General features: G+C 40.0%; 1 protein-coding gene across 8 annotated transcripts in view; it reads right to left on the reverse strand.

Moving 5' to 3' along the window:
- The window catches only part of PIP5K1B (phosphatidylinositol-4-phosphate 5-kinase type 1 beta), a 215,671-nt gene that overhangs the window by 53,737 nt on the left and 144,826 nt on the right, over window positions 1–17,108 (reverse strand). For all 8 annotated transcript variants that reach the window (XM_073634782.1, XM_073634759.1, XM_073634751.1 and 5 more), the window contains 4 exons: window positions 16,962–17,010; window positions 12,534–12,618; window positions 7,414–7,569; window positions 5,941–6,085 (listed from right to left, as the gene is read on the reverse strand). In XM_073634782.1, coding sequence (XP_073490883.1) covers window positions 5,941–6,085; window positions 7,414–7,569; window positions 12,534–12,618; window positions 16,962–17,010 — 435 coding nt within the window. The remainder of the gene's footprint in view (window positions 1–5,940; window positions 6,086–7,413; window positions 7,570–12,533; window positions 12,619–16,961; window positions 17,011–17,108) is intronic.

A 17,108-nucleotide genomic window follows, 5' to 3' on the forward strand; every position in this document is an offset into this window, starting at 1 on the left:
TTTACAACTCTAGTGCATACAGGGCTGCATACAGCCCTGTATTCAGCTACATATTACATATACATACATTCAGTTTTATCGCACATGCAGCCGCTGACACCTTAGGGAGAGAACTTGGGGAAATGAGTTCTCATTTAAGTTGAAAATAAAATATCATAAATGTTATATAATATTATTTACAAAAAAAACGTGAAACAGAATAACGGCCTTCTGCCATATTTCTGTTATGGTTAGTTGTTCTTTAATTTTATAACAGTTTGTTTTGCACAGTAACTTTGCCATTAAAGTAAAGGGATATGAAACTGAATAGGAAAACACACAGAGGTTGATTGATTTACTATTACTAAAACTGGAGAGTGCAAAATCTGGTGCAGCTCTGCGTAGGAGGTTAGGTAAACCAATCGGCTTCCAGTTTTTTTTTTGTCAAAGCTTTGAACGAGCCAAAGAACTTTGAAGCTCATTGACTAGCCTAATGTACTCAGCTGCGCTAAATTTTTCAATCTCTCTCCAATTTTAGTAAATCAACTCCACAATCTCTGGTGCTTAGAAGTGGGCCCCAGACTGTTGCCTACATTTTTCCCTGCTTGCTTCACTGGACATGCCTCGCCTTGATGCCCTGTCTTATGACTAGGGAAGTCAGTGGATATACTTACACTGTCTGAAATAAAACAAGACAGAGGGCGCCCGGCCTAGTGCATTAAGAAAGACCTTTCTTTGTTAATATGGTAACTTAAGTAATATACAACAAACCAACAGGTGTACTCTATCAACCTTGTCGTCAGAGTAAGCTTTCAGTCCACAATACATCACATCACCTATAGCCTAGCACAACTGGAAAGCCCAACAGGCTAATGTGTTTTGAGGACTTGCCTTGCCTCGTCTCCTCAGGGCTCTGGTTCTAAGGAAGAGGCAATTGTTTGAACACCTTAGCCTGTTGTTGGGTTTTCCAGTTGTCCCACTCCCATTATGTGATGTGATGTGAATGATGATGTATCGTGAACTGGAAGCTGATGTTTTACTTTGACAACAAGCTTTGATACAGAACTGAGGTCTTAGTATGCTGTGTATAATAGCCCGTGCACCCTCTGTCTTGTATTATGATTCTTCTATTTTGGAACAATAAACTAAACAGTGCAAATACCGTACGTCTACTCAAACATAAAGGTTCTTAGTCTTTGACATATATTATGCCTGTTTTTTGTTAATATTTTTTTTTTTTATTATTCTTAATTATAGTGCAATGTGCAGCAGCAGCATATGTGTACTGTTACTGTAAGTTAAGTTACTTTCTTTATTTATTTTGTATTTTATTTTATTTTCTGTGTCCAATTTATGTGGGTTACTTTTATTACTTATTTTACTTTACTGGATTGTACTATTTTTTTATTCATAAAATTCATGATAATTAAAAGTCAAATATGAATAATAACGAATATAACAATTTTAAATTTTATATATCAAAATTTTTATATTTTTTTTAAAAAACTGTCATTTTCGGTATCGGTGTTCGGCCTAGTGTATCTTCCATTTTCGGTTTCGGCACCAAAATTTTCTTTCAGTGCACCCCTACTTTTTGCTATAATAAATATGCAAAAAAAATAGAAAAAGACAAATTTCTTCATCAGTTTAGGCCAATATGTATTCTTCTACATATTTTTGGTAAAAAAAATTTGCAATAAGCGTATATTGATTGGTTTGTGCAAAAGTTATAGCGTCTACAAAATAGGGGATATATTTATGCCATTTTTATTATTAATTTTGTTTTTACTTGTAATGGCGATGATCAGATTGGACACTTCTTTGGGACCATTGACATTTATACAGTGATCAGAGCGAAAAATATCCACCGATTACTGTATAATTGTCACTGGCAGAAAAGGGGTTAACACTAGGGGGCGATCAAGGGGTTAAGTGCTCCCCAGGGAGGTGTTTCTAACTGTGGGGGGAGTGGACTGACAGGGAGTAGAGAGAGATCGCTGTTCTTGATCACTAGGAACAGCAGATCTCTCTCTACTTTCCTGACAGAACGGGGATCTGTCTGTTTACATTACAACCTCGTTGATCAAAACAGAATTCGCCCTGTTTGAAAGGGGTCTTACAGTTGCAATACACAGCCATTGTAAATCATATTACATAAATCTGTGCTCACTTAGCCATTGTTTTTTGGTATATACAGTTACTTTAATAGCTGAACAATACCCGTACATCAGGAATAGGAAGCATCTATAAATATAGATTCAACTGCAAGATAAACATTCAGTAGGTTCCTTTAATTCTTAAGGAAAAAAACTTCTCAGGTAAAATATCTGGTAGGCTGTTATTATCTTCTTCCAGTAAATGAAAAAGTCTTAGAAGTCATATACTGTACTGAGTGGATTTTCTTCCCACCCCCAAATTATTCAGTGTCAGTACTTTCTTTCCAGTACCTTTCTCTATGGTTACCATGCCAACCGACAAGAATTCTGCAAATGGGAGAACATTTTGAAGTCTTTTCTTTCCTGAAGGATTAGTGCTGAAAAGTTAATTTAATTTGGATAATGAGCAGCATCCCTTTGAGAGATGCTGTCAGGTACACTTCAGCTCAAGATGATCAATCCATATTTGGGAATCTATCCAGGATTATGCCTTGCTGCACATTTAACTAGGTGGAGAACGCTTTCCAGTACATTATTTCCCAGATCTGATGCATCTTCTGTCTATGCACAAGTTTTAGAACAGTAAATTTTCATTATGTTGATTTTCATTATGACTTAACACAGTAAGAAGTACTACATGCTGTGCTCGAACTGCCTTTAACACCCGAAGCACTACATCTACCCATCTACCAAAATAATACATAAGAGCGTTGAAATTTTACAATAAAATTGTCCATCTAATTATTGTAATTGTAAGGAAATAACAGGAACTTTTGTAAAACAAGTAAGGAACTGCACAGTCTAACAAATAGATTTTCTGCTACAGTTAAAGTGATATTAAAGTTTTTTTTGTTTTTTTTTAAATAACAAACATGGTATACTTACCTCCTCTGTGCAGTGGATTTGCACAGAGCAGCCCAGATCTTTCTCTTCTCAGATTCCTCTTCGGTGCTCCTGGCCCCTCCATCCTGTTGAGTGCCCCCACAGCAAGCAGCTTGCTTTGGTGGTACCCGAGCCGAGCCACAGCTCCCTGTGTCCATTCAGACATGGAGTTGCGGCCCCGCCCCCTCTCTCTCCTCATTGGTTCACTGACTTTGAATGACAGCAGCTGGAGCTAATGGCACTTCGCTGCTGTCTCAGCCAATCAGGAGGGAGAGTCCCGAACAGCTGAGTTGTGCAACATCGCTGGATCGAGGTGTGTCTTACAAAAAGGAAGTATTACAAGGAGAACAGGATACGTTCTCATACAGGTGCATGTTACAGCAGGCACATATCAGGAATATGAAATGTTGAGTTTACATATTCTATAAATTGGACCTAGACCTAAAAGAAAAAATAGCACTTGTTTGTCTAATAGGGGTTCATTGGCACAGTTTAATGTGACAAAGCAATAAATAAAGTATTGAAGAAAAATACCTTTAGGATATAATTCCCAATTAGGGAAATCAACGCTTTTTGCATCATTGAAGGCATGTCCTGCCTCCGATCATTGGATTACATTTATAGTGCCATCAGAGACTGGGTCCAGGAATAGGAGGATCTGCCTAGTAATAGCATGTACATCTATTAATGTGGTGTTTGATTCATAGGCACACAGCACTAAGGAATGGATGAAAAAGTGGATCTATGAGTGAGCGGCTGCAAAATGTGTTATACAATTCACACATGACTTCTCACACAAAAGGATAAGGTTGCTAAGTTTGGGTCCCCTTTTATCATGTTGTCTCTGCTAACAGAGCGGAATGGAAAGTTTCCCCTTTTGTGATCATTCAACACCTGTTGCTGAATATGATGATTGGATAAAAAAAAATCTAAAAACACTTCTAAATCGCACAGGAACATGCTGTGCGATTCAACCCGCATGCAACACATACTACATTTGCGATCTGAAGTGGGTATCAATAAATAGGTGACGACACCCCAAACGCAGTGCGTTTTCCCGCACCGGATCTCATGGTACTTTTGTACCATGTGATCCGGTTATAGTGTGTTTTAAAAAAGTAGTGCATGCACTACTTTTGGTGAGGTGCAATTTTAGCTCATTCGAAATGAATGGGCTGAAATCACACCGCACAAACCACATGTAAATCGCAAAGGAACCGCACAGCACATTCCTGTGTGATTCAGATGCGGGCATGGTGTGAAAGGGATCAGCTTAATGTAAGTAATCCTACTAGAGTGCTCATATTTTAAAAACCTCACATCTACAGTATGTGTGATCTGTAATTGTGTATGTATGTGGGGGTGGCCACTGTCTAGTTGTGTTTTGCTGATCATAACACTGCAAGTCTACCAGGCAGGGCATGTCTGACTGAAAACAATAGATTATCTGCAGTTTCTAATAATGTGGAATACCCACAATGCTAAGGCTCTATGTCAAATAAAATAGCTCAGGAGCAATGTTTTATTCGCCTAAATAAAGAAGTACGGTACTTTTAATAATAATAATAATAATAATAATAGTAATAATGTGATTTAGTATTGATACTATATAACCAAAAGATAATCTTGCACGTAGTGTAAATTAAATCATCAAATAAATGGTAGCTGCAGCACCTAAAATACAATCTGGATACAAGATGTGCTATAAAATTACAATACAAACTAAGGTGCGCTTTCCCCATTTAAATCGACATACAAAATAGAGGCTTCAGGGGCTCTAACCTCTGAAAGCGCTCATAAGAAAGAAACATGTTGGCTGGGGCTGGGCAAGTGACGTCATCACGCACGCCGATGGTGAATTTGACAGAGCCATTGTATTGAGATATATGTGGAAGTGATTCCTTACCATTGTAAGTTAATAAATCGACGCAGCTTTTTACATACCACACCATGGGATTTCTTTAGTTTGTTAATTTCTCCTACTGAGAATATCTAGGAATCTTTGCTGGGTTATGATGGCTGGATTGATTGGTGCTGCGGGCCAGCAAGGTGCTTTATGATTCCTTTGTGGGATCAGTCCTTTTGGTAAGGAGCATGTTTAACACTAGTGTGGAGTGGTTTTGAAGAACTTTCAGTCTTCTGCCCTCTACACACGATAGGATTTTCCGACAACAAATGTTGGATGTGAGCTTGTTGTCGGAAAATCCGACTGTGTGTATGCTCCATAGAACATTAGTTGTCGGAATTTCCGGGAATAAATGTTTGAGAGCAAGTTCTCAAATTTTCCGTGTACACAATTCCGACGCACAAAAGTCCAAGCATGCTCGGAATCAAGCAGAAGAGCCGCACTGGCTATTGAACTTCATTTTTCTCGGCTCGTTGTACGTGTTGGACGTCACCGCATTCTTGGCGTTCGGAATTTCCGACAACATTTGTGTGACCATGTTTATGCAAGACAAGTTTGAGCCAACATCCTTTGGAAAAAAATCCACGGTTTTGTTGTCAGAAAATGCGTGTGTACGAGGCAACCCTGCGACACTAAATGGTCACACCAGAATATTCTCATCCTTTTGGAATTTCTATATTGGGACTTTATTGTTCATTCACTAATGTTAGTTTATATCATGTTTATTATTTATTATTGAGCACAGTGATGGTCTTTTGTGTTTATTTTTAAAGGGCCAGCACAGCTTAATTTGGAATCTAATATCCATTTCTACCCACAAAAAAAAAAAAATTGGTAGCGTTGCTTCAGATTTAAACAGCATTAGATTGTTTATCAGATTTTATGTATAATTAAGGTTGTTTCTTCCACCTATCACATAAACAATTAATATAAACACATGGGTGATCTCACATTACTGCCTATAATGCTTCATAATAGAAAGTGTTGGATTACAGGATATCAAGCATGTTTGTATACCTGCTGGAATAGCGAATCGTATCTTCATGGTGATACTGATCATCAGCAAATAACGAGGAAGTGGATATAGTTGTTGCTAAGGAAGCAGCTTCAAACAAGGAAGGGGTGCTTGGCACAAGGTCAGGTCGATGCCTTGAATTTAATGCTGGAGAAAACAAAAAGGTATGAGAACATAGACATACGAAGTTGTGAATACAGTACAGGTGGTTCATAAAAATATTCATTGACTTGAGTGTGACTGTCACCTGGCTGATTTGCAGAAATTAGTTATTCATGAATTTCAACTGATCCACAAGGACCATTTTTTTCCTTAAAGTGATATTAAGACTCCTTTCACACGTGGGCCGTGCCCGCATCAGCACTAAAGCACCGTTCGTTTTAGCTGTGCTTTAGCTCTGTTTAAGCAGTGCTTTTCGCCACAAAAAAGGGATTAAAAACTCCCATTTTGCAGCGCTTTCAATGGTATTGCACAGAGTAGCACAAATCCTCCTCTTCTCGGGTCCCCCATCAGCATTCCCCCACCTAGTGCCCCCATAGCAAGCCGCTTGCTATGGGGGCACTCGTGCATGCTTGCTCCCTAGCCCCGCTCTGTGTGTCCATAAGACACACAGAGCAGGGCTCAGCCCCGCCCTGGCTCCCTTCTCACTGGCTGTGCTTGACAATGGCTCCCGCTGCTGTCTTTGAGTCAATGAATTGCTTTAAAATAGTCATGAAGAAATGCCAGGCATATAGGCTGGTATATCAATAGCAGGAGGGCCTCAAGGGTGCGGGCCCCATACTATTCCTGGCCATATGCCACTGAGTATCAAGCAGATACTTCAATATTCCGCTCACTCCTGACAATGTGTCAGAATAGGCACAAATCCACAATGCTTTTTTACATATCATGTGGTGGTTTTTGGGCTGGGGAAAACCTTTAAAAAAACATTAAAATTTTAAAAGTGAAAAAACAAAAGGTGATAAACAAAATAGTTAGGCAAAAGGCACTGATGGAACAGCAATGTGCACAGACATTCAGTGAGTTGGCTTAATCATATCATTGCCACAGGCATACAGTATGTTGCTGCTCTAGTTTCCAACCTTGTACTGTATTTAATCAGATAAAGTACTGTCGAAAGGTGCAGACTGACAAACGCAATTCATTTCTTACTGTAAAGGTAACCTTGTAATATGAAGTATGGCACTCAATCCAGCAGCTTTTGGTTGAACTAGATGGACTACTGATATGTCATTGGATAACATGCAACATCCTGTACTCTTACACTCACGGGAATATGTTGGATTTTACTACCAGATCACTATTATTTCCCCAAAATGTAGTTGGTGTTCCTAGTTTCTGCACACTTTCCTATTTTGATGTTTGACGGCTATCTCATGTCTATGGCCAGGTTTACATAGACATTATCAGAATGAACAGACTACTCCCTCTTTTGCTTCAGATTTCACTACCTTGTGTATTTCAGTGCTTCTTACCTTCTTCATCCAGACTGGTGAAGCTCTGACCCTCTGCTAATTTTATGTTTTTCTCTTCTGACCATTCTTCATTGCTGGGAGACAGTATCTCATGCGATGAAGACTTCAAAGCTGGGATTGAATTGCACCGTCGTTTGGAAGGTGAAGACCTTAAAGCTGCAAAATAAGTGTAAATATGTGTCAATAGATTGATGCTGTGCAGCTAGTTTCATATAGATAAATTAAACCAGTTTGCCACTCAAAACAAATTAGAAGAAACAGACATGCTCTTATAGAAGTCATGAGATGAAACTAGTGGAGTGGGCCTTACCTATGTCATACGGCTGCACACTGACAGCTGGCATTCTGCTGACTGAGAAGGTAGGTATTTGCTGTATTGGTGGGATTGCAGTTCTAATACTCACATACAATGGCAATGTGAGTGTGTCCTTTTAAGTATAAATTTTAAGTTTTAATAAAACAGAGGAGTCTTTCTATTTCTATTCTGAGTTATAAAATTGCTAGGCTGGAAGTTTAATAGCAATACTTTAAGAAATCTGGGAATGCTTTTTTCTGAATTGGATGACGTGTCCTAAGGGGATTGTTCACACGTGCCTGAAAAGACCTGGCTATAATTTGGAGGTCATACAATCAGGTAAGTGGCATTTTTATAGATGAAGGGTCCAACAGGTTTAACCTTAAACTATGTAGAGGGTTCTTTACTGTAAGAGTGGCAAAGATGTGGAATTCCCTTCCACAGGCGGTGGTCTCAGCGGGGAGCATCACTAGTTCCAAAAAACTATTAGATAAGCAACTGAACGACCGCAACATACAGGGATACACAATGTAATACTGACATATAATCACACACATAGGTTGGACTTGAAGTGTCTTTTTTCAACCTCACCTACTATGTAACTATGTAACATGGTGCAGTGACACAGATTGGAGGATTTTTCATATTCCACATTTTTGAGGGTGTTTTGGACTTTTCTGAACAATTTATTAGAAATACGTAAATCTGAGAGAGTTGAGTTATTCTGCCACCTACCAATTTGATCATTGGAATACAAAAAAAGCTTGGCCAACCAAGTACAACCCCTCCCGTTCCCAGCATGCCTCAGATTTGTAGAAAAGCAGATCACAAAGATGGGTCTTTTAATGAACTTCAAAAACAGTTTTTTTTTGTTCTTTATTGTTCATTAAGAGACACAGAATTCCGTTAATTTGCGTTAATTTGGATATCCAAAAGTAGTCCAATTGAGAGGTGGGCAGCACAGCAAAGGAAACGCTAACATGCCACCAAACTGGACAGGCAATCTGCAGCTCAAAGAGCTGCCTAAAGGACCTTACACCCAAAGCCTGAATCTGAGGAGGCCTGGTAAAACTTGGAAAATGTGTGAACAGAAGACTTGCAAATTTAGGAAACGGTTGTCTGATGCCAAAAGACCCAAGAGACACTGGCCTATCTAGTAGAGTGTGCTTTGAAAGGGAAAATGTGGAACTTTGACCTTAACCATTTATTTACCGCTGTACATTTTTGAACAGTAAAGTGGAGGATGCTTATTTCTGCAGTGCCGTTTACAACCCCTCACCCTATTCTTAACATATGTACATTAAACTTTTGATTTCTATCGTCCTACTGTATGTGACCTGTACATTAACCTCTTCACCTTCTCCTCCCTCTGTAAATGATTTGTAAATTTAATGTATCTAATGTACCAAGCTCCATGTTTTAACCCCCTCAATAGCAGCATGTTTCTTCCTTTCCAAAAAAGTGTGGCAAAAAATGAGATCAGGTGACATGTCTATTTTCCAAAAAGGGGTCATTTTGGGGGTTTCCGTACCATCCTGGCATTTTTAAAAAATATTTTTTAGAACAGAAAGTAAGAGAAAGAGATTTTTTAAATTGTTTGGTCTTTTTCTTTTATATAGTATTATTATAGGTTACTAAATACCAAGAAGAAACCTCTATCTGTCTCAAAAAAGATATAAAATTAATCTGAGTACAGTGTTGCATGATGGAGTAATTGTTAGTCAAACCATCACAACACTGAAAAATGGCCTGGTAGTGAAGGTGTATTACAAGCTAGTAAGAAAGTGATTAAGGCCATAGTGGAAGTAGTAGCTGTTTCCCCATAAGGGATAATCAGGAATGAGAAACAGGGTGTCAGACTTCTAACGCAAGCAGTGGCTGAGATGTAAACTCAGACAGCATGAGCTGTATCCAGACCTTGAGCTGGACAAATGATTAAAGAACAATGGGGGTTATTTATGAAAGGAAAATCCACTTTGCACTACAAGTACAAACTACAAATGCAAAATGCACTTGAAATTGCACTGAAAGTGCACTTGGAAGTGCAGTCGCTGTAAATCTGAGGGGTAGATCTGAAATGAGGGGAAGCTCTGCTGATTTTATTATCCAATCATGTGCAAGCTAAAATGCTATTTTTTATTTTCCTTGCATGTCCCCCTCGGATCTACAGCGACTGCACTTCCAAGTGCACTTTCAGTGCAATTTCAAGCGCACTTTGCACTTGTAGTTTGCACTTGTAGTGCAAAGTGGATTTGCCTTTAGTAAATAATCCCCAATGTCTCGGTTGATATGAAAAGCTGAAACCACCCTAGGAAGGAATAAGGCTCTGGGTTGTAGCCCCCCTGGCGGTTTTCCCGAGTGTGGCTTGGGGTTAAAATTCAGTCCCATTAGCGGTAACCCCGAGCCACACTCGGGATCGCATTGCAGGATCCTGGGGCGGCGTTACTTACCTTGTCCCCGGGATCCTGCGATGTCCCCCGCAGTGTCCGTGGGCTCCGTCCTCTGCCCGAAGCCTCTCTGTGCCAGGCTCCGTTCCCTGTGAGCGGCGCGACGCACGGGGGCGGAGCCTGGCGGCAAATTCAAAAAACTGTAAAAAGCATAACACATACAGTACTGTAATCTTACAGATTACAGTACTGTATGAAATTATTTCACATCCCTTTTGTCCCCAGTGCTTTGTCCTATGCCCTGCATGCAGTTCTATATTATATATACTGTTCTTTCTGCCTGGAAACTGGAGATTGTCCATAGCAACCAAAAAGTGTCCCTTTACGTCAAAAGTGGTTTTAGACCAGCTAGAAAACAGCGATAGTAAATTAGAACACTTGCAGAATTGAGCGATAGTGAATCGTGGGGAAATTTATTTTATTATTATTTTATTTTAATTTTTTTAATTATTTATTTTTATTTATTATATTATAATTTATGTTTTTGTGTTTCAAACTTTATCATACCCGGGATATCTACTAGACTCTTGTTTGGACAGATTTAAGTGTGTTATTGTTAAGAATTACAGACCTACAATATAAAACGCCAAATTTCCATGCAAAATAATTGTACCGCTTTCAGCACCTAAAATCCGAAATAATCATACCGCCAGGGAGGTTAATATTGCCTTATTCCAAAAAGGGTTCTTTGCAGGCTATGAGATACACACTATGAGAAAATCAGACGAAAATTGTTCGCTCTATTCCCGTACGTGAAAAATTTTGGCGCTTGTCCCTTCAGAAATTTTCGTTTGGGAGGTCAGAACTGGCTGTCAGAAAATCGTATGATTATTACTCGGACGAAAATGTTCGCCCGATTTTCTTATAGTGTGTACAGGACATAAGGCTGCCAGCTCAGACATAAGTCCTGCAAAGGTTATGGCAACGAGGAACACAACTCTGTCAATGAAAGTGGAAAAGGAGAATATCCTTATTAGGTTGAAAAGGTGGTTTTTTTAAAGTGCTGACAAGAACCAAATTAATATCCCACAGGCTCTGAAGATACCATGTGCAAAGGTTGTGAACAAAAAATGGAAAGCTAGTGATCTTTTAAATAGGAATACAAGAGCCGAGATTTGACCCTTGATGGTTCAAATGATGGTTCAGGCCTAATTATAAAAAGGGCAGGATTCGTCCCACAGAGTACTTACTGGGATGCAACTTTCTTTACCACACAATGCAAAATAAACCTTCTATATACAAGGGCAGAGCATACAAGAAGTAGATTTCCTAGCTTTTGGAAGTGTGAGAATCACTGAGAGTCCCCTGTTTTTCAAGATCTCAGAATTTTATTAAAGTGGAATATCGCTGGATCCACAGCGGGGACAGAGGTTTTTCGAAAACCTTAGCAAATGAAAATTGGTGTTCAACTTACCAACAATGCATTAGCCCCTGTTGCTCAGCAAAAATAGTGCACTAATTTAGAGTCCATTGAGACTGGGTCACACTATAGACTGTTCTATGTGTCTGAAACCAGAAATTGCTCTGGCTAACCAACACTGAAAATAAAAGTCTGGGAAGCGCCACTGGCAGATCGCATTGCCTAGAGGACACATTCCAGGCAGTCCCCATGTTCTTCAGCCCAGCTGAAAATAAAACCCAGCTCAGCAGCATGCAGAGGATATCTTGATTGAATTAAAGAACAAAATAAAGAAAACAAAACAGCTAGTAATAGACTTAATAGAGAAAAGACTTCCATCCTCCTAGGACACCAGCATAAATCAGAAGCAGTGGGAGGGGTTAGACTTGGCTGGCCAACAGCTTTTTTGCTTGACAGTGTCCAGGTAAGCGCTGCTCATATAAATGAGTCTCAGCTCATACACTGTCTGGCAGACCTGGCAAATATCACTTGGAAATGACAGTGCCATTTGTTTTAATCCAATCAATTCAGAAAATGAAAAAAAAAAATACTATTGTGCACAGATAACTAAACTATACATTTTTATATTTCGATGAAAACAAAAACTTCTTCCTGATCATGAGTGATATAGAAGTTATTGTAAGAAAGCATGTTTTCTTCCACAGGGTGCAGGCTATATCAGGTACAATAAAAATCACTGGAAAAGGACTTGGTGTTGGTACAGTCCTTTCTGTACCTAGAGTATATCAATAACTGGTACCTAAGTTTTGCTATTCTAGTGGTGTGAACCATTCTGGTGCAGACTAATTTAGCAATGTTGTGAGAGCATAGATTATCACATGCACGAGTACAGTAAAGATCCACCTCTGATATTGCGTCTAAAGATGGTTCTGGTTTGTATGAAATCATGTGACCACCTTTTCCCTCGCAATTCTCTGGTATCATCTTCAAGAAAAGTGATGACGCTGATGTTCCATACCTTGGGCCCTTTTGAAGACCTTGGAATTCATAAACTTCAGAAACCTGCCTGCATAGAAACTTGGCCTGTGGACTGACACTGTGTCCTAGAAAGAAAGAAACAGGCATCTATGTTATAAAACAGTAAATCCAGCTAATGCAAATTCCTTTGATAAGCCCATGAGAACGCTTTTCCCCCAATGAAATTCCTGTGATAGCAAATCCTGTTATACAAGATTTTCCCTTGGCTCCCTCGGGAGAGTCTTATAAAATAAATCCAGTGTACAGACTAAAAAAAAGATTCTATCAGCAAGAAAAAAAAAAGTCACATGGCCCGTGACTTAGGGAAGTAACTATTAAAGCTATGGGATACGGCTAAATATAGTGTTAATAGGAATGCAGAGAGAGAGCTACAGAAATATATTCACATGTTAAAAACAAACCTGTCTTGCTGAATAGATGTAAAATGTTAAGGTTAATGGGCGATTTAAGGTACTGTAAGCTACCAAAGCCTACCTACATCACTCCACCTATAGTGTATTGGATAGTGGATTGGATGTTCCCTGCCCATTGCAACTTACTCTCCTAGATACGCAGACAATGAAAGTCTCTTATGCCGCGTATACACGACCGGACTTTCCGCCAGAATAGACTCCGACGGTCTTTCCGACGGAGTTCCGCTGAAATGGACTTGCCTACACATGATCACACCAAAGTCCGATCGTTTAGAACGCGATGACGTACGACGGGGCTAGAAAAAGGAAGTTCAATAGCCAGTAGCCAATAGCTGTCCTTCCATCGTTTTTGGACCATCGGAATAGCATACAGACGAGTGGTTTTCCCGATAGCAACTGATTCCGTCGGAAAGATTTGAAACATGTTCTATTTCTAGGTCTGTCAGAATTTTAGAAAGAAAAAGTCAGATGAAGCCCACGCAGGATCGGAATGTCCGACGGAATGATTCCGTCGGACCTTTTCTGCCGGAAAGTCCGGACGTGTGTACGCGGCATAACTCTGTTCTCATTTCCTCTTGAATGGATAAAAGCATGTATGCATGGGCAATCTGATCTTGGAAGTTTAATGAGAAATCTTCCAATACCACAGAAAGAATACACATCTTCTAAGATATTCCAGGGCTGCAGTTTGCATTATTCACAAGCTAACTAAAGTATTCATTTGCATTTGTCCATAAACAATACCTATGACTAGTACTGAAAATGTTTACCTCCTCTCATGCTCGCCTCCAGGACTTCTCTCGAGGCCTCTCCCATTCTATGGAACTCCCTACCCCAATCTGTCCGACTATCTCCTACACTGTTTGCGTTTAGACGGTCCCTGAAAACCCTCCTCTTCAGAGAAGCCTATTCTGCCCCTACCTAACAACTGTACTTTTATTTTCTCTATCAGTTCACCCCCCACAGTTATTACCTTTTGTATCACTTGACCCTCACTTCTAGATTGTAAGCTCCAACGAGCAGAGCCCTCTGATTCCTCCTGTATTTAATTGTATTGTAACTGTACTGTCTGCCCTTATGTTATAAAGGGCTGCGCAAACTGTTGGCGCTATATAAATCCTGTACAGTATAATAATAATAAAACTGTAAACCATCTGACAGCATTGATTTACATTTTTAATGAATAGCATATTGCACTTGGTCAATACTAAACAAATAATGACCATTTTGCTGACTGACTGAACAAGATAGAAAGAAGAGTTAAGCCACGTAGACACGGGCCAAATATCAGGCGGTATTGGCCGGTTCAATAGAAATCATGTGTACGGCAGGCGGTCCGACAGAAGGGGGGGGGGTTGTATGCTGCTGTCAGAACACAATAGCTCAGCGAGGTGATCGCTGTACTAACATCAGGTTGTTAGTACAGGATATCCTCCTAAACTCTTCCGTTTTTTTTTGTTCAGCCCGCTGGGTCGGATGAAAAACAAAACGTGCGTACTAGGCTTCAGATACAGCTATCATGTATCCATCTGGCTTTATGTGACAGAAGTTTCTTTTGAATGGGAGTGACAATCCTTAACAGTAATTAGCAAATCTAAATCTTTTTCATTTTGGAACAGAGTAATTCCAGTTGATTAATAGCATTGCCTTTCTAAAAAAAAAGCCCTGGTCCCTGAAAACAATGTAATCTAAACAGACTTTACTGCCGAAAGCATTATTGGCAAGATGACGTCTCACCTTGCAGCATTCAATTTAATGAAGGTTATTACTCATGCGAGTACATAAAAGGAAGAGGCAGGCAGCTATTTACACTAAAGGAAACACAGGCAAAGGTTGGAGCATGTGTGATGATGAGGGAAGAAGGTAATGACACATGCACAATGTTAGCATATGTTTTTGAAGGGTATATAAATAAAAAATAAGCCACTGCAGACCTAATACACAGAATAGTATCTACAACAACTACAAAATAATTCTATATATAAAGCGATCATTAAACATTCATAATCACACTAGAATGGTGTGCATGTTTATGCCACATTCAGACAACCACTGGCATCTTTCTTTTTTTACTATATGCCATTTTGCCACAGAGCCCCACCCATATGAGAGTGATTGGGTGATTTACTGGTGGTATACCTCAAAACATACTTTTATACCACTGTTCCCTATGCTTCCTTTTTCTTTTAACCTCTGGCACTGGCCTTATCTCTCCAAAATATAGTGGTAACCCAGGAAAATCAATCCTGGATGATCTATTTTTTCCTCAAGATATGTCACCTGTCAAAGCACAAACAAGGCATTGGATCGTTTAGTGGATTATAGAGCAAAACATTTCAAATGTTTATGGGCTCCGTAAAGTGGTATTAAACCCAAAATAAAAAATGTAATACCGTATATACTCGAGTATAAGTCAAATTTTTCAGCCCTTTTTTTTGGGCTGAAAGTGTCCCCTTCGACTTATACTCGAGTCACCGCCGTCTGTCTGCATGATCAGCGTGTCATGCAGGCAGACGGCAGCCGGCGTGTGATGATATTCCAGTATTCAAAAGCCGCGCCTCCTGCTCGTCTGTGATAGGCTGAACAGCTGTCAGTGTACAGCCTATCACTGACATCATCTCATCCTCGTCCGTGGTATGATAATGAGAGAATGTCCGTGATAGGCAGTCAGCGGTCAGCCTATCACAGACGAGGAGGAGGCGCGGCTTTTGAACTGTGGAATGGCCGCCGAACACTATCATCACACGCCGGCCGCCGTTTGAGGCTGGAGATCGCCACAGGGAGGCTGGAGATCGCCACAGGGAGGCTGGAGATCGCCACAGGGAGGCTGCACAGGACACAGGTAGGCTGCACATTCACACAGGACACATGCACACAGGACATGTACAGGACACATGCACACAGGAACACAGGACACATGTGCAGGACACACATGTACAGGACACACATGTACAGGACACACATGTACAGGACACAGGACACATGCACAGGGTACAGGTAGGCTGCACAGGACACAGGGAGGCAGGCAGCTGCAGATAGGCATTGTTGACCCTCTGCATTTCTCACCCTCGTCTTATACTCGGGTCAATACATTTTTCCCAGTTTTTTGTGGTAAATTAGGGGCCTCGACTTATACTCGGAACGACTTATACTCGAGTATATACGGTATATTGCAGCTTAGCAATCCTTAGATGTGGTGGCTGCATTTGTTTTATTTTTTAGGCTTTTCCCTTCTGTTTTCCCCTGGTGATCTGGTTAGAAACACATCTTTCTGTATTAGAGTGCCCCACTCTGGTTCAATGAGCATAGAGGCACTTTTGGACAGCAGTATTGTCCATCTAGGTTAGGGGAGTGTTAGATGTACTAACAGATTTAGATACGCTAACCAACTGAAGCCATACTCCAGCTCACACTGCAGTTACAGCAACAGTGTTAAATAAATAAAAGCTGATCTTAGGGAACCCCTGTTAAAAATGACTATATCTACAACTCACGAAACGTTAGTGTGATGGTCAGTGGAAGAATGCTCCTTACACTTGTGGTCATTGGGAAGAATTACCCCCTTACAGAAAGCTAAATATCATTGGTGTCAGTGAGAAGAGGCAGAAATTGCTCATTGCTCAAGGAACCCCTAGCAACCTCTCAAATCGCTTTTCAGAGGCATTTGATGATGAGAAGGAGGCAATATGTCACCTCCTCACCAACTGTTTTAACCCCTAAATGCAGCACCATTGAACCGCATGCAAATAGCTGAAGGACCTGCCACAGGCACTTGTCAAGAATGCCAACTATGCCTGCCCTTTCCTCCATTCACTGAAAGTAGTAATATACCTTTCATGAATGAGAATCGCTCTATGAATGAAGGAGGCGAACCTTTCATTTATCCTCTTGTCCTCCATTCATAGAGGGGTTTTCATTTAGTGTAGATTCATAAGGAGGAAAAAAATTACAATTGTTTATCAGAAAAACATCTGTACAAACTGACAAAAACTTACCCCATCATAAACTAACGCTTTCCATGAATGTTCTAACTTCTTTATCAACCTGGAAACAATAAAAATAAAAAAAACAAGCAGCATTACATTTTTAGATTGTATCTATTCTTTACATAAGATGTTGTTGTACAAGACTGGGGAAGAGTA

Source organism: Aquarana catesbeiana, linkage group LG01 (genome assembly GCF_042186555.1).
Source record: "Aquarana catesbeiana isolate 2022-GZ linkage group LG01, ASM4218655v1, whole genome shotgun sequence".
Taxonomy (NCBI): Eukaryota; Metazoa; Chordata; class Amphibia; order Anura; family Ranidae; genus Aquarana; species Aquarana catesbeiana.